The sequence below is a fragment of the Meriones unguiculatus genome, chromosome 11, assembly GCF_030254825.1.
Source record: "Meriones unguiculatus strain TT.TT164.6M chromosome 11, Bangor_MerUng_6.1, whole genome shotgun sequence".
Taxonomy (NCBI): domain Eukaryota; kingdom Metazoa; phylum Chordata; class Mammalia; order Rodentia; family Muridae; genus Meriones; species Meriones unguiculatus.
Window position 1 is genome coordinate 60,777,065 of NC_083359.1, and position 21,267 is coordinate 60,798,331.

Genomic DNA, 21,267 nt, shown 5'->3' on the forward strand with positions numbered 1-21,267 from the left:
GCATGTGGCTCTTTGTACAGCAGCACAGCTGAACATGCTGAAGAATCCTTATAAAAGGCAGAACAGATTGTTAAATGCTAAGAAAACACTGCTAGACAAAAATCCCTAGGCTTAAAAGGGCTGATCTTAAAGCAGATTTTAAGATTGTTGCTCGGGTCCTTTGGTCCTGTGTGTGTGTGGGGGGGGGAGGTGGGAGGGAGAGGGAGATAGAGAGAGAGATCAGATACAGAATAAATATTTGGGAAGCTGAGGACAAATTCCTGTCATGCCCTGAAACTAATGCAGAAAAGGCCATCTGCATGATGGTATAAGGGTGTGTCTTTTCAAAAGAGCTAATCAACTCTACTTCAAAAAGAAAACATTTTAAGGACATTTCGAAAGTGTCAAGAGTGTTACCTAGCTCTAAAAGAGGTCATTAGCAATGCAAATCTTTAACTTTATACACACCTTGACTTAATAAACAGTGTCTGAAGAGTTCATTAGAAGGGACTTTTGAGAACTTTGTCCTTTAAAACTTGCCTTTGATGAATCAGACAGGAAAACGTTTCACAGTACTCTTTACTAGGGCATATGTTTTCTTATTCAGGATCACTGTGGAACACTCTTAATTTTGATCCGAAATTTCTCCTGCTTTTAGACAGGCAGGCTACTCATTGACAAATGAGTCTGTTCACTTGCAGGAAGCCACATCCACCAAACACTGGCACTATCTCATTAAACAGTGACAACAGACTATGGTGTTATACACAGCATCTGCCCTTCTCTCTGCCATTGAAGCTCTGAGCAGTAATAGATGCTGTGAAGATGGACACAGCTTCTCACAGGCATGGCTGCATGGAGTATCTGCCAAGATCTTCTCGGAATTAAAACGGCGTCTACAGCCTGCCCACCTAGCCCACTCCAGGTATTATTGTCAAAGTCCTGGAATACATTATTTCTTAATAACAACCCTCTCACCTCCTTATAATGACTCAGCTATTAATAAGTACAAAGCAGTATAAGTTGCAAAACCAATAATGACACTGAAGCAATGTGATGGAATGAATTTTTTTTTTCATCCCTGACTTCATAACATACAAGTGAGGTGGCTGCAATAGCAGTAGACTAGACTACTATTCCAATTTTAGGAAAAAAAATGTGAACTTAAAACAATGGGTTAAGTGAGTGTATGTGCTTTCCATGGCCTGCTGAGGACGATACAAAGGCCATTTTGCATTGCTGTAGCCGTAAAGTCTCTCTGTTAAGCTGCATTACAACTCTGTAAGTTATACACAATAAGGACTGTGGAATATTCCACAATGCAATCCCACCTTCGCATGATCAAATTGTGATGGAAGTGCTCAAAGCCAGCCTTGTTTAGCACATATGGCTATTTAAGGGGGAGAGCTTTCCGGTTTGACAAGGAAAATTCAGAGCGTATAGCCCCAAAGACTAAGCCCCACAATGGACTTTGTTCTCACCTGCAAAATCTCCCTGAGAAATTCCCAACACAGAGGCAGGAATAGCCATGAGCCCCTCCGACGCAGGTGGCCCCATTTGCACACTGGTGACCCTTGCAGTGGTCAACATCCACTTCACAGTCCACACCAGTGTACCCAGACTCACACCTGCAGTGGTAGGCTGCCACTCCATCAGAGCAGTTGCCATGGATACAGGGGCTAGAAAAGCACTCATCGATGTTGATTTCACAGTGTGTCCCTGACCATCCCAAGAGACAGGCACATTGATAAGAGCCGTAGCTGTCTTCACAGTTTCCTCCATGCAAACAGGGGCTGGAGTGGCAGGCATTTAATGGCAAGCAGCCAGTAAGTACCGCATTTGTAGAAACTTTGAGAAACTGCTCTTCCTGAGGCTTGCTACGAAGATTTTCAAAGTAAGAGAGATATATTCCTCCAATTTCTATTGTGCTCAGACAGCCCCGCAGGCCTATTGTATTATCAATAGCTCGACCACCCACATAGATGTCCGTATTGTCCTTCAGAAAGTTCAGGCTTCCAGTGGCAACTGCACTGATCACAAAAGGTATCTGGTTGTCCACCTCCATTTGCCACCGGGAGGCCTGGGCCAGCGGGTCTGTCATGCAAAACGTCACTCGGTGCCAGGCGCCATCGTTCACCAATTGCAAACTCATCAGATGCACAATGTCAAAGCTGTTGCCGCTTTTCAACTGAAAGAGTAACCTGGAGTCCTGGATGCTAATATTCAGAAACTCGGGCTCTTTTTCTGCATGCAGTATCATCACATTTCTATCATGTGTTCTGAAACCAAATGTGATATTGGTGAGTTCTCTGGTAATATTCCCATTGCTTCTGAACATTATTTCTCTCGTTAATTCACTGAGAACAGCATTTGCAATACCTAAAGCGGGAAGGGGAAACTGATAGTTAACGTCATTCATCATTATCACCTCACTCATATCTGTACTGGTTGCTTGAACCTTACATGTTGTGCTAGTTGCTATCAAGTTGTGTCTAATACCAGTGTTATTATTGTCCTTGTTTTACTTGAGATCCACAGAAGCTGAGTAATTTGGTAATTTAAAAAAATGACCAAAATAGAACATTAAACCTGCCTATTGTGTCAAACCTACCAAAACTCAACCCATCTCTTTCCTTTCAATTAAAATGTTCAGGAATGCAATTGTTTCCATTGGCTTGTGTCAGGGAATCCTTGATTGTCCATTTTAAACCAAGAGACTAAACACATAGAATTCACAGGTTTAGTTTTGGTGACATGCCAATCAGTTAATAATGGACCCTGGCTTCTGATTGAGCTCCCCAACATGCAGTTAGCAGAAATAATGCACAAATGATGGATTGATTTATGCTGCAAAAAACTCCAAATGTATTCCAAGGTACCAGCTTGCCACCTATAACCAAGTAACTTCATGTGGCTGGGAAAAAAGAAAGAAAATGATAACACTTTATGTTCATAGTTGCAGCAAATGTAGCACTTTTGACCATCTCACTGCATTTCCCAATTAAAATTGCTATAGCATTAATTCAGTATGTTCTGTCTCTTAAAATATCTAACCCTATATATATCTGCTTATAGTCTCCTATATACCTCCTTGAGAAAACAGAAGAAATAGAAGCTCTGTACTCTCCCTCCCCGCTTTCTACCAAACCTCTCAAACTATTTAAGTGTCTGTGCCAGCCCTCCTTCAGCATCACAACAGACACACTGTCCATGTTGGGTTCTGTTAACGTTCACTATCGTTAGCTATTTTCCTATGTGCACCCATTTTTTTTTTTGCCCTGAACCATCATTTCTCTTCTCTTTTTGTTATTTTTCCCCATTGCTGTACAAATATGCTATGATTGCTGAAAATTAATAAAAGAAGACCCACAAGGCCCTATACTAGTACCCTTCTTATTTCTCTGTCTTGTTGCCATAAAAATGAGTGTACTTTGTATACTCATTTTAACTTCTTTATGTCTCATTTTCTCTGATTTGGTCCCTATCACTTCTCTGAAACTGTTCCCGTCAAGGTCACAACGACCTCTGTGCTATTCAATCCAGTGGTCAATTTTTTGTTCTGATTTTTTCTCACTTTTCAGCAGCAATTGACCTGAAAAGATGTTTGGGGACTTTCCTCTCCAGGCTCTGTACCGGCCACCATCATCCCTACTTCTGTGGCTGCTGAAGATGACTCTCACAACAGCTTCTTAGTTGGAGACCTCAATTCTAAACACCACCCTCCAAGTCTATGGGCTCTAAGCCCCGTTTAACTGTCTACTTCCAGTTCATAGATTCTTTTCCTCATTATGCGACAGTCACAAAACCAAGACACTTGTCCCAGGCTTTTTACATTCACTGTAACTTAAACTGGGAAGAGTCTTTTCTCCCATTTCCCCATGCTTGGTCCTTCCTCAGTGTTGCTGTCTGCTGGAATGTCACCTGCCCCTGGCTGTCCAAGTTAAAACAGGTCTTCTTTGGGTCCTCCTTCCCTCCTATTACTAATTTATTTCATAGTTCCCGTTGCCATTTGAGACTGGGTTTATGCTTGCTTCTTAACTCTACTGTAGTGCATAAGCTGGATGGGATGAGAGTTATTTACTCGAACCCTTCACTGAGAATATTGCCTGGCCTTCAGTAAGTGTTCACTGAGCATGATTCAGTGAATAATCCAGGAACTAAGTTCACCTTTTACTTTGGAAAGTGAGGTAATGATTAAAAACCACATCAGGGGAAACTTAAGTGAATGATTTAAGTGTTATAATTTAAATATAGTGTTTGACTAGATTTAAACATCTCATTTGACTTCACTGTTATGTTTTTGTCCTTACCAGATTTGGGGAAGGAATTTAGGAGAGAAGGAGCATAACAAATGTCTTATTCTGCATTTCTAAACAACTGATGAAATGACCAATCTCCTTGTCTCTATTATCTATCATATTATATATATTTATTTAGCAAGTCTGCTGAAGACGGTGAAACCACCTCTTGTGATCTGGGTAAAATGCCGTTTGTTTGGGGAGCTTTTCTTCAACAAACACGCTTATACCTAAAGAGAGTTGTAATATTTTAAATCTTGTTTTAAATCTTGCTCTGACTGGGAGATCATGTAAACTCAAGGTTAATTATGATCTGTATCCTCAAGACTACGTTGCTTTACTAGGCTCCATCTTCCCAATACACCATACTGTTGGCATGAAAAGGGAGAAGGTTTTAGATGGCTTCAGATCTTTAGATACACAATTTCTAAACAGTGAGAAGAGATTAAAATTTAACTCAGACACAGACTACACATTATTTGATCCAAGGGGGGAAACAACACACAAACCATAGTGCTTGGTTCGAAATCAGGACTGTGGTATTCAAAGTGGAGAACCATTCACAAGGAGAGGGACAGTTGTTACAGACAGTAAGTTGGTATCTATTGCAATGGTGATACACCTCAGGGCCTTCGCAAGGAAACATGCAAAGCAGGAATTTTTCTCCCTGTTTTAGACACAGGAAGCTTTAGTTTATGGTAGCCATGAACATAATCAATAAATGGCCGTGAACCGGATTTGTGCACGTTGACTGCATATTCACAGTATCAAGAAAGCAAAGGCAATACCATTTATCTGGTTTTTCACAAATTAGCTTGAAATAATCAAAGCACTAGGTTTGTTGTTACAATGGCCCATTTTCTCAGAAATGCAGGCCAGTATGAATCCCAGGGATCATTCTGGTTATGATATTGGTCACACAAGGCTTATTAAACTTCTCACATAGGTTTCTCTAAGTTGACTATGCCTGAATTCTTTTTTCACTGTTTCTTGTTTGGACAATTGAAATGTACTAACTGAGCTGGATGGATAACAGCTTTGAATGCCACCTACATTCAAACCCTCGTGGGACCAGCTGGCAGCGTGCACTGGGAGGACATGGGCGGAGCTGACACCACTGAACTTCCTCGCAGGCTTTCCCTGCCGTGTTTGTAGGGCAGGAACAGGAGAAGTCATCCCACAGGGAATGGCAGACACCTCCATTATGACAGGGGTTGGACTGAGAAGAAAAGAAAATCAAAGGGATAAAAAGCAATGACAATGAAATATGGAAATGTTAAAGGTGAGATCATCTGTTACTTTAAAATGCCAATTCTCCCACATCTTTGCATTTTAGACATTTTGTACATTGTTAATAATACAGAATGAGGCTGACTACTACCATTTACAATTGCTTGCTAAAAAAGCAGAGGAAAATAGACGGAGGTATGGAAGAGATAAAAAGGAAAGGAACAACAGAATGGCAGAGAAAAAGAGAAACTATAAAACTGATCTATGGCACAAGAAAGATTATTGAAGTATAATGATATTCATCACAATTTACAAGCCACCAGGCACTTTGGAGCCATGAATCACTGGTTGTGACAATTATTATTTCTGGGTACGTCTAGTGGCCCAGCATTCTGTCACCGGGTGAAGAAGTAAGGACTGGTCCTCGATCCTCTGTGCTGCAGCCCAACACCTGCCCTCCCTATTAGCTTTGCCTCCACACCAGGGACACAGTTTTATTTCAGTCTTCAAGTTCACTCAGAGAGTAGTCAAAATACAAATGTTTTTAAAGTATTTGTTTAGATCCTGCACTGCATTTATCCAGGGTCTTTTGTTAGCATGGTTTTTCCTTCCTTTCTTTACTCTTCTGGGGAGAGAACACAGGCCTCAAGCTTGCTAAGCCTGTCCTCTCCCACTGAGGCACACCCCCAGCACATGACGTAATTTTATAAACCTTAATTTTTATCTGTAAATCTATAAATGAGATAACAATGCTCCTTTCATGTAGTAGTAGTATTTCAGTGTAACTAAATGGATCAATACATGTAAAATTATTTCAGTTCCAGTAAAAGTATCATTACAAGAATGTTACAGTGGTTCGTTCACATATATTTTGAACTGAGTCTCATCTACACTATTAACTACTGAGGCTCATGGATGTTCAAGTCATGTCAGTGTGGTTACTTGTTTTTCCTCAGAGCTCATAAAGTAATAACTGTCTTATATGTTTAAAGCTGCTTGCAAGATATGAAAAGTGTTTGAGGCAAGCTATTGGCTCTTGGAAATCGTATGTCAAAGAATTTTAAATCCAACTACCAGAAGAAAGAACTGAGGCTTTGTTTTTTACTTAACAGAAGTAGCTGGGCAGTGACATTAAATTTATTGGGATCTCCTAAAAGAACTTGGTTTGGTCAAACTTATAGAACAGCATTAGGAATTTGTAGATTAAAATACTCTTATTCCTAGAGAAGCTGACTAGAGAAGCAAGTGACAGTAGCTATGTTGGTTGTTACATATTTGTGATAACAATAAAAATCAATGTCACTTTTCATGGTTCATTGTAAATCTACCAGTCTTTCTTGAGAGATGTAGATGAAAAACATTCCATGACTGGCGGGGCATCAACAGTTTGCTCACATGTAACATGTTTCAGTCAGGTGTGGGGCATATACCCACAATCCCCACCCACACTTGGGAAGTTGAGGAAGGAAGACTGCGAATCCAAGTCCACCTGGGCTACATAGTGAGTCCCCTGTCTGAAAAGCCAAGAATAAAAGCTGAATGCTTATAACAGACTCTTTAGTAATATAATGTTGTGTTCACTATGTGTGTAGTTGGCATGAATGACCCTACCTTGCAGACATTGTCTCCAGGACAGCCTTGAGTCACATTGACAAGAACTGGATCATGATATGCCTGGTTTGTTGAACTGGGAAAGAATTCCAGATGTTGGTTATTTAATCTTACATCTTGAATACAGCCTTTGAAGGAGCCACCATATACTTCAGTCTGTTTGCTGTCAGGCAGGCCACCGATGAAGAGGAGATCTCCTCTTTGAATTGTCCATGTAGGAACAGAAATTAACCCTAGGCTCTGTGAAGACTGATACAGTTCGATTTCATTTGGTTTGATTTTCAAAGATATTAAGTGGGCATTTCCATCACTAACAAAAAAATTTACAAGTAACTTTGGGGAGCCTGGAGTCTGAAGTGCCAGGTTGCCATGCTCTAGCCAGATGTGGACATACTGGTCGGTGACATTTTCCAGTGCCAGAAGTAGTCCCAGTGGGTGACGTGTTCGGACAAACATGGAGAGGCTGAAGTTCTGTCCATAATTATCATTAAGGTTAAAGATGGCATATCCGGGGGAGTCATCCTGGCCAAATCTGCCTGCTACATACTCTGCAATGTCAAAATGGGAAAAAAGAAAGAAAACAAATCAATTCAAATGTAAGAAGAAATAGGAGATGAAAATTCCACAGGCACATACAACTAGACACTTTCTCAAGTTCCAGACAGCCTTATTCATCAGAATAGTAAGGTTTCCTCATTTTCTGAGCTTCTGAGATTATTATGAAGATCACTACATTTTGGTTTATAATAGGGGCTCCTCAGGTACAAAAGAGAGAATTAAAAAAAGTTTCTGCAATGATTAACTAAACAGCATTCTGATCTCCTCTCTAAAATCCAGACAATGAAATAGAAGACGCCTCTGAGTTTCATCTTGGTGAAAGAAAGATGTGGGCATGAATACTTCATGAACCTCCGGGATAACTTCCCAGGTTATCTTTGCTGTGTGGAGGCATGCTGAAGCAGACATGCCATGAAGTTGAGCTGCTTTGTAGAAAGACAAAGATCAATAACAGGATTAGCAAGCTCAGTTTTGGGAAGGCACCCCATGTAGTAAACAGTCTTTTGGAGAACGAGGTTCTAGGAGGGTGAAGTGTTCAATTGTGTTAACCAGCTGAGGTCAAGTATGGGGCGGACTGAGAGCTGACTATTAAATTTGCAATGCAGAAAATATTGCTGAGCTTGACAACAGCACTGGCATAAAGATATTGGTGCTTTGGGTTTTCACATCTCAGTTGTAACCAGGAAAAAAAAAAGATGATATTCTATCATGGTGAGATATCATCACCAATTGAAGTTTGTGTGAAAATGAGGCATATTTTAGCTTAGCTGAACCACGGTGGATCTTGCTTAGACAACCATCTGTGTTTGAAGACTTTCTGCATGAAAGGCTCCATTTTCAGAACTCTGACTTGATTCCTATAGGAACATTGCATTGTGAATCTGCATTTGGACATTACCTGCTCCAGGCAACTACAGGTAGCTTTCAAAGGTACTGCCAGATAAAACAGCCTCTTTGAAGAGGTTAACATCTCTGAACACACTGTGGCACTTTTGTATAGGATAAAATGCTTAATAAGAAAATTGGGCTCTTGAAGCCCTTGAGTTTTGACGATAGGCACAAAAATCCCTCAAGCTCAGGAGGCCAGGTCCCTGCTGGTCATCCTAGGATGCCTGCAGCATCACTTTGTGGATGAAAATAAAAGACAGGATGCAGAGACAGGTTTCTTTTTTTCCTTAGAAACTTGACTCTCCAGTAATCCTATTCTTCAGAAATCACAAGCAGGTAGTCAGAGTGTGTGATGTGCTACTTGATTTTAGAAACACCATAAGCCTCACAGGAAGAACCTGACTATGAGCATGGGAGATTCGATTCTAACACAGATTGTGGGTATGTTCTAAAGATGTATGGACAGAAAAAAAAAAAACAATTTGACAGATGTTAACGATTGATGGACTATAGGATGAAATTTAGTGATAGTAAGCATTATATTTAAATGTGGCTCATAAGTTAAGGATGAATACAAAGAAGTCTATAGCCTCACAAACGACAACGACCAACAAAAGACAATGTGACAAAGTTAACGCAAGGCTAATATGACAAATGACAGCCTGTTATAGAGAAAGACGAAAGTTATGCATCCAAGCCACTGTGTCAGCAAGCATATTTAGGCACCATCTTTTAGAGCGAGATAAATGTATGGCAAAAGGAACAAGCAGTTGATGAAGTCCCTCAGGGCCATGTCATATGGAGGAAAGCAATATGTATAGGATAATGAAAGTGTTGCTGGGTGTGAAATATTTTTCTTCAAATATTTGGGAATTCTCAAAGGAGATGTTAAGCCTTAAATGAGAATGTCCCTGATGATAACTGCGTGTGAAAATGAAAGCTTAGGTTAAATCATAATCCAAATAAATAGAAGGAAATAACTGTTTGGAAGTTTGGGGCCAGATAGAAGAGTGAATTCTCTATTCCTGAAGGGCGTTACAAGGGGGCTGACATAAGAAGTCCAGCCACAGAACAAGGACTCATCAAACCTAATAAGCCCTGTTTCAAACAGAATAACTTTCCAAAAGACTGGGTGTACAGAGGAAGACAAATATAAAGAAGCTACTTTCCAAAATTAGGTGCTTCCCAAATAAAGAAATAGGTGGGCGATGCAGTCTTTTAGAACAGTGGTCCTCAACCTGCGGGCTGAAGTCCCTCTTGGATTAACGACCCTTCTACAGGGGTCCCCTAAAACCACAGAAAAACACTGATATTTACATCACAATCCATAAAAGCAGCTAAATTGCCAGTTATGAAGCAGTGAAATAATTTTAAGGTTAGGGGTCACCACAACATGAGGCAAAGAATTAAATATACACAGTGTTAGTTAGGTTGAGAACCATTGCTTTAGAATTATATCCCAGAAGACCCTGTTGTAACATATAAAAAGACACAATGTTAATAACTGCAGACACTGCAGAGCCTTATGGAAACCTTCTCAAAATTCCCCTTAGGACCATAAAATGACTTTTGAAAAGATCAGCTTCAAGATATTGGCAATCTCTAAACTTCTTATGTTACTCAGACAACCAAACACTCTTGTCCAAACTGTCTTCTTCTTTAGTTGCTGGTGGTAACATTGTTTCAAAACCATTATCTGTGGACAGGAAAAGGCTCCCTGCCCTTATAGAGGACCAAGATTTGGTCCCCAAGTACTCACATCAAGCAGTTCAATACTCTCCTTAATTTCTGTTCCAGGGGATCCTCAGACATCGATAGGTCCCTGCACTCACATGGTGCATAAATATACACTCAGACTCTCACATAAAAAAAAAATAGTAAAATATATTCTTAAAATCATTATTTGAGTGGCTTGCCCTTTTGATTTTCAGTGTACCTCATCTTGAATATACATATAGACTGGCAGATAGACTCTATGTCTCATTTGTGGACTTACGTGTGTGTGTGTCTGTTTGTGTGTGTGTATGAAAAGAATAGGATACAGAAAACATTTCTTTATAGATTTCGGCAACACAGAATATCTCAACTTTATAATTCAGAGGCAACATGAAAATTCATAACTTTCCTTTAAAATTTCTCCCCTAATTTTCAGAAACCAAGGCTTTTATGAAATTCCTGCCCTATAATTTTTTGATACCAAATTTTGGGTTAGACCATTTCAAACAGTGTGAAAATAGAGGATATTCTTCTACATATTGTGTGTATGTTTAGGGGTTATAATCAAACTCAGTATGAGCATAGGGTAGTATAATCACACTACTTTGGGAAATATGAAAAGTGTATCCAAATCAGGAATTTTATTTTAAAAGTTCATCATTTTCCAAGCTGGAAAAAAATGTAAAGGAAACCAGAACCCACTGGCTTGGCATCTCTCGAATCTGTTTCCGAGGACAGTCAGCGTCCCCAGGTCAGCCCTAACCTCAAGGGTCACTGCATCTGGAAGCCAGTCAAAATGAGCCAGCATCTGTTTGTTATTTTGTATATGTAGTAAAAATATTGCCTTGGGTCAATTAGATTTTTCTTCAAAAAGTGAACCATTGCCTCGGCATAATTTCACCTTTTCTTCTTTAAAAATAATCACAAAACAACTTGCCATGCCATTTAAAATATTGCATGGAGCAGCAGATGCCATGCCTCATTGTCAAACAGGTCCATGATTGTAATGAATATTGTGGTTAAGGGAAAACCTGCGAATAGTTTCTAATAATTCTTAGCCATTGGACATGGAGTAGGGTAGAGGCTACGGCTGGTTTTAATTCTCCTTCATACAGAACAGAGGAGACTATTTACCACATGTTGTCCTACTCGGACTCGTTCTAAAATGTTGGAGTAAATTGCAGCCCAACTTCAAAGCAGTCTGTTAGAGTTCCCTCTCAGACCGCTCAATGTATAATAATAACAGGAGTGAGGAGGTATGCATTGGTTGCTATCAACAGCCATCTTGCGGTGATGCTGGAAGTAAAGAGTTTGAAATACACATCAAACTGACTTGCCAGAGGAATCAGATCGATTTGTATAGGACAACTACCAAGTTTTACTGATGATACATTTTAGGCCTTTCTTTCTTTTATCCTACTACAGACATCTATTTGCTCTATACAATAAGATCTTGAAAGAGACAGTTTTGACTAGACTGTGCTCATCTTAAGCATGATTCTTAAGGAAGTACAAACAGTGTAGAGAGAAAGCAGGAAAGTGTAGATTCACTGAGACTCTAGCAAGCACATGATACAGTACTAGTATGCGGCACTAACTAGTTTTGTGCCCCAAACTCCCTTTTCTTCAAAATATTACATCTTAGACAAATAAGTAAGGTTTTTAATACATTTCTGATTTGCAACAAATGACAAAGTTTTCTAAGAGCATTTTACTAACTAGATGAAACACCGTTTTGATAGGAGCTATTTGCTTATTGTAATTATTATTATTATTAATACTAATTTTACTTTTCAGTCAAGTAAAGCTTAGCTGTCCCATGAAACCCATTCGTAATTAGTACATATCACTGCTGAGTCCTTTATGACATTAGTGAGTAAAACACAGCGTAAGTTCTGAGGGGTCCTTGAGCTTCACTAACAGGGGTGGCAGCCCGGGTATTCTGAGGCGGCTCTGCTCTGAGGCTCAGCACTCCTGGGCACCCCACTTCTCTCACCTTTCAGGCAGCTGGAGCCTGTATAGGGCCTGTCACATTCACACTGATAGCCCTGCCACAAGTTGATGCAGCGTCCTCTGTTTTGACAAGGTTGACTTTCACACCAGTCCCATCTCACGCAGCCGGCTTTGACATTTCGTGATAAGCCAGATGGAATGTTCTCCAGAGTGACGGGATTCAAATCAAATTTAATATCTTGGAGACAGCCTACAAAGGAAGGTGCGGACGGCACGTTAGAGACGTTAAGCACAGACACGCCATTGCTGGCTGTTCCCGTAGGTAGGCCACCCAAAAAAGAGTTCTGAAGAGCACATATTGATCGATGATTCTCAGCTGGCAAAGAAGACTTAGTGGTGCATTTCCCCTCGCAGGAGCTGACAGTCAGGGCAAGGGTTACAGTTTCTGCAAATGTCACTTCCACCAAATGCCATTCTCCATCACTGGTGTTGTGGGAAATATGGAGGAGCACCTTTGGCTGCTTCCAGACTTCGACTGATAGGTGAACAAAGCCATTTAGCAACTCCAGCTTCATAGACACATTGCTGTTGCCTCGGAAAAGGAGAAGTGTGTTTGGCTGAACAGTCTGAAACCTCAAGGACATGGTACATCCTGAACCTTTGGCTGTTTGTGAGTCACTTGTGACCCACAGGAAGCCATTGCTCTCAAAAGAAAGTGTGGTGACAGTTTCACACAGTGGCCCAGCATAGCCAGAAGGGCACTGGCAGCTGAACCCATGCCGGCCATTATGGAAGTAAGGGACACATGTTCCGTTATTCAGACACTGGTGATCAGTGCAGCCCAGGAGAACTTCAGAGCAGTCCTCTCCTCCGTAAAACGTCTGAGAAATGTCATCAAAGGGGCAGTGACACGTATAGTTGCCAGGCAGGTTCTCACAAGTACCACCGTTCTGGCAAGGGTTTGGTAAGCATTCATCAATGTCTTCTTCACAGTGGATCCCTGTTAAATAACAGACAATAGGTGAACTATATACATACTCACATAGCTATAGACGATCAGGTCATTAATAAAGGTTTCACATAAACTTTATATGTAAACAAAAGGTTCAGCTCAAGTTCAGGGTTAGAACTGTGATACAGTTCTGGAGGAAAACTAACATTCAGCTCTACCGTTCTACGTACACTGTGCAAAGAGCAGTCGTGACAGACTTAGGATTCTCCTAGAAGTAGAACATTTCTCAATTACAGTGATCATCTCAAGTTACCATTGTCTAGTATACATATGGCATTAATAGGAGAACAAAATGAAAACAGGGAAGGTCTGATTTTGGCAATGATCCTAGATTTCAAAATGACTAATTTGGGTTTTTTTTCCCTCTGTTTCTGTTTACAGTTATTTTATTCTCTTCTATCTGGTAAAAACGATTGCTCCCTCTCTTCTTTGTACCATCCTATTACCCCTAGAACCAAATTTTTCCAGATAGATAAACCTAGAGACCTCTCACCACAGAAGGCTCCTCAACCAGAGAGGCCATCTGCTTCCTAGGTGCTCGTATAAAACAAGAAATCCATCTGACACATTCCCACTGATAATTTTTATTTCACTGTGATAAAATCTTGTTCTTGGCTTCAAGAAAAACAAAATGATATCCATAAAAGAACTATTAGAACTATTCTAATGAAGAGGACAAGAATATGACCCTGTGCTTGCTAGTTTGGGTCAACTTGGCACAAGCTGAGGTCACCTGGGAAGGAGGAATCTCACTTAGGGTATTGCCTCCATCAGAATGGCCTACAGGCAAGTATATGGCAGTTATTTTCTTGATTAGCAATCGATGTGAGAGGGCCCAGGCCCCTGAGAGGTAGACAGGCAGTCCTGGGTGCTAGAAGGAAGCAGGTTGAACAAACCGGCAAGCAGTTTTCTGCTGTGGTTTCTGCCTGAGTTCCGGCCTTGCGCTCCTGCCCTGGCCTCCCTCAATTATGGTCAGCAATCTATAAACGGAAATGAAGTCTTTCCTCCCCCAATTTGCTTTTAGTAAGTATTTTATCTCCCTCTCAGACATCAAACTAGGACGGACAGGATTTAGGAGTGACAGTAAATGCAAACGAGCAAAGGCAAGTTGCTGCATGTAGAGCACTCCAGCCACACAGCATTTCTGTTCAGCCACCTGCAAGCTGCAAGGACGCATTCTCAGCTCTTTTGTGCAGAAGAAATTCCATGTCTAGAAAGTTCAAAGACTAGGTTCTAAAATACTCCAACAGTCTGACCTTAAATCACGCTTTTACATTCAGTCTGATACTGTCATACACTGCAATCTTGGGCCACTAGTCAATCTGACTACTAATACATGTGTGCTATCTTTCCATTTAGGCCTAAGCCTAAAGCTGTCATACAGAGGTTCCCATCTTGACAGTGTTGGATGAAAACCACAGCGAGGCTGTGTGATGTCCAGCAGGCTGGTTCCTTTCCTTTGTTGTATTTTTCTCGTTAACAAAACGGGGATAAAAAATCCATTTACATGACAAAGCCTTTTCACAGTCTGATTTAAGTCATGTAAATGATTAAGAAACTGCTTGTTGTATGAGTTGTCAATAGATGGTGGCTATTTAATAAAAGGTAATAACAACCGAAAGAATTACCCTTACTGGCAAAATTCAAACAGTACTTGGCCATTGAAAGATAATTTACAAACGGTGGTTATTTGTTCTGCCATACAAAATGAAAAGTCTTGAAAAAATAATAATGAGTAAATATGAGATGTACACAGTCTAATGAATATCATTAGACTTTAATTCCATGAGGGAAAGAAAATGTGTTTTATTCATTAATCAGTGTCTTAGCCTTAGTTTAATGCTTGCCTCATATTTGGAATCCCAGGAACCCCTAAAACCAAAGATTCATTTGATAATTAATTCTTTGAATGGATTAATTAAAGTAACAAATATTTTATAAAGTTCCTTCTGGGTATGCTTACTAGTTTAAGAAATGATAAATTTTCGCTATCTACCATCATGTTTGTACCAGATATTTAGGCACCTTGTTGGAAGGTTTCCATCATACTTATATTTTACCCTACTTGCATTGCTTTCCCAGAAGCTCTGAAAACTCAAAAATATTTTAAGTTCTGTGAAAATGGTGAAGTACTATAATTTTACTGAAAGTCTCCCACAGTGCCTGCACAGTGCTAGGGGCACATGTAATCAATGCTCTATCAATAGAAAGAATAGAACTGGATGGAACTGATTTATGGACATAGTGAATGAATATAACATTATAACTAAAGGTTAGCTTTAAAGGAGTATTTTGAAGAAATTTTAACTACCTCAAGAGTTTGAACCTTTGTATTAAAATAAATTTTTCTTAAATTTGGTTTTTTACATATTTGAACAACAAACCAGCAAGTATTTCAGCAAGAGAAATTTCCTTTGTGAATGGTGGTACACGCTCTTAATTTCAGCATTTATGAGGCTGAGGCCAGTGTGGACTATACAGTGAGTGCCAAGAGAGCCCAAGCTACACAGAAACACCCTGGCATAAACAATAGGCAAAACCAAGACATTTCTTTATGGATAAACAATTTCAAATTGCCTCCCAAGAACCTTTATATATCTTTGAAATTCACCTTTACTCATTTGATAATTGATAAAAAGCCCCTATTATTGTGATAACCTGCATTTTAAACTCTCTTAGTATTTAATTTAATACCTACAGCAAAAGCATATTGACAATCATTTGAATGATGAATTTACAGTTCTTTAAATTTTTCAAAGTCCTAATCTGTGTCCTATTGCCACAGAATATGTGGGGAGTGGATGAATGTAAAAGCCAAAGACCTGGCTTTGATGTGATTACAGTATATTATGTGACACAAATGTGATTACAGTATACTGCTATGGCATTTATAAAAATGCTTTGGACACTACAGGCATCCAGTGGTTTCAGATAATCTGTAAAGAGCAAAGTCAGGCACCTTCAGACCATATTCAGAAAAGTTCTAGTGAAGGCTTCGAATCAGAGACAGTGAACAATCTGGAGACATGAAAACTAATAATCAAAATCAAATAAACAAATACCGATGTCATCTCGGCCATGCACAAGTCCTGCAGATTAGCGTGAAATGACAAACAGGTCTTACTGAGCTTAATGCAGGTCGGACAAATGTGTGAAAAGAGAGCAGCAGTGTGAGTCACTGTGCTCCAAAGAGGCAGCACTGGACAGATCCCAGTGATCCGCACAGGCAAAAGGCGCTCAGCCCTCACAGCCTCTGGACAGGATGACGTGGAGAGTTTTAGGGAAACTAAGGTTGAATCTATATTCCATGTACAAATCAGAGTTTAAAAAACCAACCAATCAACCAACCAACCAAAAGATCATTGTGTGCAAAATTAGCAAAACACCAACACCCCCTGGATGGAAAAACTGAAGAAATTCTGAAGCCATGATGTATTTGGCAAACTGGCTGCCATGAAGGATTCATGAAAGATGAAGTTAGAAAGGTTAAGCCAATGCCGTTGGATTGCAGGGCTGGAACCTTCCAAGTTTTTATTCTTTTGTTTATTTACTTATTTACTTTTTGGCAGTGGAAAATGGTGGGGTAAATGTGGGCTGTAAGACCAATGTGGTCCCTTCCAAAGGTCAGTCCCACAGGGGTGTATAATGGAGTAAAGAGAGAGAAACTAGAGACAGGGAGACGTGCCAGAGGCCATTAAAACTCCACAGGCAAGACTGTCAAAGCCAAAAATAGGATGTTTATTTCCCTCAGTTTGAGCCTTTATTTGTATTTGTTCAGCATATACTGATGACAGTGCTTCCTTTACAGTTGTTAGTCTATTTTTTATTACCCCATAGAATATACAGATATGATCTTTCACAAAATACCAATAACTTGGTGAAATACCTCCCATATATATATTACCAAAATATTTTCCATATATATAGCCAAAATATTTCCATATATACATAATATGTGTGTGTTGCCACTGTTTAAAAAGAAGGGACAAGAAACCTGGGTGGTGGTGCACCCCTTTAATCTCAGCACTAGGAAGGCAGAGGCAGGTGGATCTCTGTTATTTTGAGGCCAGCCCAAACTCACTGGTCTACAGAGTGAGTTTCAGGACAGTCAGGGCTACAGAGAGAAACCCTGCTGTGAAAAACAAACAAACAAAAAAACCAAAACAAACAGAAAAAGGAAAGAGAAAGCCTGCCTTAATATTAAAAGCCTGAAGGAAGGATACACAAGAAGGAAGGGAACACAGAATAGTAGCAGTGACTTATGCTCTCATCTGTTTAAAATCACTTCTACTAAGGCCAGATGATGAACTCAGTGGGAAAAAAATAAGTTGAAAATTCCTTCCTTGAGGCTTGAAAGATGGCTCAGTTAAGAGCATTGGCTACCCTTGCAGAGGACACAAGTTCAATTCCCAGCAGCTGCCTGTAACTCCTGTTCCAGTGGATCTGATGCCCTCTTCTGACCTCCACAGGGACCACAGGCACATATGTGGTGAAGAAACACACACGAAGGCAAAAAACATTCATAAAATAAAAACAAAATAAAAGATTTAAAATTTTTAAAAAGAAAATTTCTTCATTGGTTATCTCACTGACTAGGTCTGCTGTCTATCAAAATAAAAGGATTAGATGATACTCAGGGATTACAGCTGCCAGTCAGTCTTTCCAGTGGGGTATTTTAGCAGCTGTGATTTGCTCGTGTTCAAGCATTGCTTAAGAATGCAGATTGCTTAAAGTTTACTGTTGTTTTGAATCAATTCAATTAATTAAGATTCTTCTTATTTATTTTCTAAAATTCTTCTAACATAGGCTATGCTTATATGATTGTGCCACATTTAAAAACAATCATGATAAAAAATGTCTACCACCTGGTATTATTGCACACATGAATCAGAAGACATAAGTTTTGTGATATAAAGGGAGGCAGGAATGGTGGCACACACCTGTAACCATTGGAATGTTGACTTAGGAGGATCCTGAGTTTCAGGACAGTGAACACAGAACTGTTTAAGATTGTCTATTAACATGGCTTTTGCCATAATTTTCACGGTAAGACATGCTGCTAATAAAACACCATGTAGAAAAATTGTTTTTATGAAAACTAAGTTGTATTTTTATCTATTTTAATTACTCTTTTCCGAAAATAAAATTTTCAGAAGGAATTAAATGTAAAAACCAAGGGTTTGCTATATGACTATAACCACTTTCTCTTGCTTAAAGCTCAACTTTTCAGATAGCTATGGTACCTGCTTTAGCATTAAATATTAGTGGTTAAATAAACACCTTAAAAACTGTAACAACAATACCATTTATCTTATCTAAATAGTAAGAAAAAAAAAAGCAATTTACCTATGAGCACCGCCATTAAAATGTGAAAACCTTGTGTCCGGTCTTGAAACATTTTTCCATAAAAGGTAGGAAACCAACGTCTAGGCAACCAACGTCTGCTAGGTCAACAGAAACCTTTTCTGACGTCTTTGCTTTTTCCAAGTGTGGGCTTGTGCCTCTCCAGGAGAACGTGAGTTCAGCTCTGACTCACTCCAGCTCGGGCCGGATCAGTGAGGCTTAACGTAAGACTCAGCTGTGCCACTTCCTAGGCAGCTTTGTCATATTCTTAGCTCCTATCCTTGCAGGGCGCACAGTCCTCCCTTCTGTAAGTCTCACTCGCCAGTGTTAGTGTGATCTCAACCTCAAACAATATTATTGTGGAAACTGAGGAAGCTCCTTGCAAACTATAATCTACAGAAACTTCAATTATGGACAATCACTACCTGATTTTATTTTATTTATTTTTTTTCGTGATGAAGGAAGTGCTGTGTTGGTCTTTTGCTACTTTTGTGGTGTTTCTTTGGGAGACTGGGGTCTTTCTATGCAGCCCGGGCTAGCTCCCAACTCATGGATCCTCCTGCCTCAGCCTCCCAGTGCCATCACACCCTGCTTTGTTTTTCTTTTTTTTGGAATTGATTCAATCCCTACAGCTGAAACAAAGCGAACCTCTCCCTGCTCCACCCCCAAACAAGGAGGCATGATTAAGGAGTGCATAACAACTTCCAATCTGTTGGATGAAAGAAAGCAGTTGAGGCTTTCGCTCCAGAGACTGTAGCAGGAGGGGCTTGGCCTCCAGGTCTGTGAGAGCCGCCTATGGAGTTTCTCCCAACTTCGCCTCAGGCACACTACCAAATACTAGGTTTCCCTTCACCTACAGGCTTTTTATTGTTATTGACCAAGGAATACCGGGTAACACCCATTTCCCCGGAACTTACAGGTATTAGTGAGCATGACTGTTGGCAGTTGCGCAGCTACGACAGCACTCCCGTAGGTGACCTGAGCCTCCAAGGATCGGGGACCCTCATTGTGAGAAGCAATGCTCTGTGGATACCCCGGATGGCTGTATTCATGGGACACTCTCAGGCTTGATTTTTTCCCACCGTGAGAGAATAACTGCTCTACTTTCAAATCCGATGTCGTTTAGCCTAATGAAGCAGGATAACTTAAATACACATGGTGTTGACAAAATACTAGATTAACTGGTTCTTGACTTCTTTTTCTTTTTGCATTTTTAACAGGATAGATATAAAGAATTATATATATATATGTAGTGCCACACAGGTATCAATGGTTTCAATGGCACCAGAGGCAGTGTGATCAGGTCAAAGGACTTGAATATCGGCATAGAAGTGAGGTCAGGTACACTGTGCAGGAAACCAAGCAGTAAGGTAGGAAGGTATGATGCCAAACATACCACAGGAGCGCATCTCCACGTTTTCCTTTTATTCATCCATTCTTATCACTCTTCTCTATGATGACCTAACTTGGCTGTCACTGTCATGGGGCAGGAGATGTGGTGAGTGAGGCAAACACAATCCAGCTTCATGTTCAATCTAGTTCAACCACATGAGTTGGGGAGAAAAGTGGACAGGCATCTGTACTCGGTGTGTACTTTCTTTGCGACTCAAACCACTTTATCTTACGGTTGGGGATCATCTTAACAGGCATGAATCCTGAGAGTTTAAAAAATGTGTATGTTGTCTGTGTGTACGTGTGTGTTTGTGTATGTGTGTGAGACTGTGTTTGCACATGTGTGTGCATCTGGAGGCCACAGGGCAACTTTCAATGTCTTCTTGTATAACTCTTTGTCTTCTATTTTGAGACAGAGTTTGTCTCAAATTGGAGCTGTATTTCACTGTCTGGACAGAGATCTCTGGGGATCTGCTTGCCGATGTCTCCCAGGCTCAGGTTTCAGATGCACGGCTGGGTCCAGCATTAATGAGTCTGCTGGAAATTCAAACTGAGTTCTTCATGCATGTGCAGCAGGTACTTTATTGGCTGAATTACCCCATCCAATCCTGAGCAATGTACTTTCAAATGCATTTAATCAGAGTAAAATAAATAAATGATATATTCTATTCTTAATGGTTATAAAATTTTTAAAAATTAAAATGTGAAAACCTGGGAAAATTCCTAAAAGTAGATAACGATATGTTATCATTTGACTGTATCTCCAAAATATCATGTGGTGTAACTTTTATTTTCTCAGATGAGGGAATGAGATGAGAGCTGTACTCAAACTGTGTGAATTCACAGCTTGGACTGAGCTCACAGCAGTTTTTCCATCTCTAGGCCCAGGCCTGGAATCTTCTAGATTTCGTACCATCTAATACTCTAGTTCCTGTCTGCTAACTTAGGCCGAGAATATTTCAGCCTCTGAGACTTAGTGCTGAATAAGCTCACCCTTCCTAGTTCTTCTGAACTCTGGCTGGTTCAACTCAGCTGTTCTCACTCAAACTCCTCTGCAAGCTGACTGATTCAAACTGGCTCTCTCACTTCTCACTGGAGAATTCTACTATGCCTCAAATTATGATACTCTGGCAATTTGTTCTAATCTTCCAGTTTATTATTATTGTTTGGCTTCAACTGCCTGTGCATGAACTCATAAGCAAACCCAACCTCGCTGGACTGCACCAAACTCAACTCCCCTCAACTAAAATGATCTGCCACTGCACTATTTCTCAACTGACTCCCCAC

General features: G+C 40.1%; 1 protein-coding gene across 1 annotated transcript in view; it reads right to left on the reverse strand.

Annotated features, from left to right (window-relative positions):
- Positions 1–21,267, reverse strand: part of Crb1 (crumbs cell polarity complex component 1) — a 190,821-nt gene that overhangs the window by 38,641 nt on the left and 130,913 nt on the right. The window contains exons 6-9 of the mRNA XM_060365044.1: positions 12,277–13,233; positions 7,119–7,666; positions 5,331–5,496; positions 1,461–2,358 (exon numbers count right to left, since the gene is read on the reverse strand). Coding sequence (XP_060221027.1) covers positions 1,461–2,358; positions 5,331–5,496; positions 7,119–7,666; positions 12,277–13,233 — 2,569 coding nt within the window. The remainder of the gene's footprint in view (positions 1–1,460; positions 2,359–5,330; positions 5,497–7,118; positions 7,667–12,276; positions 13,234–21,267) is intronic.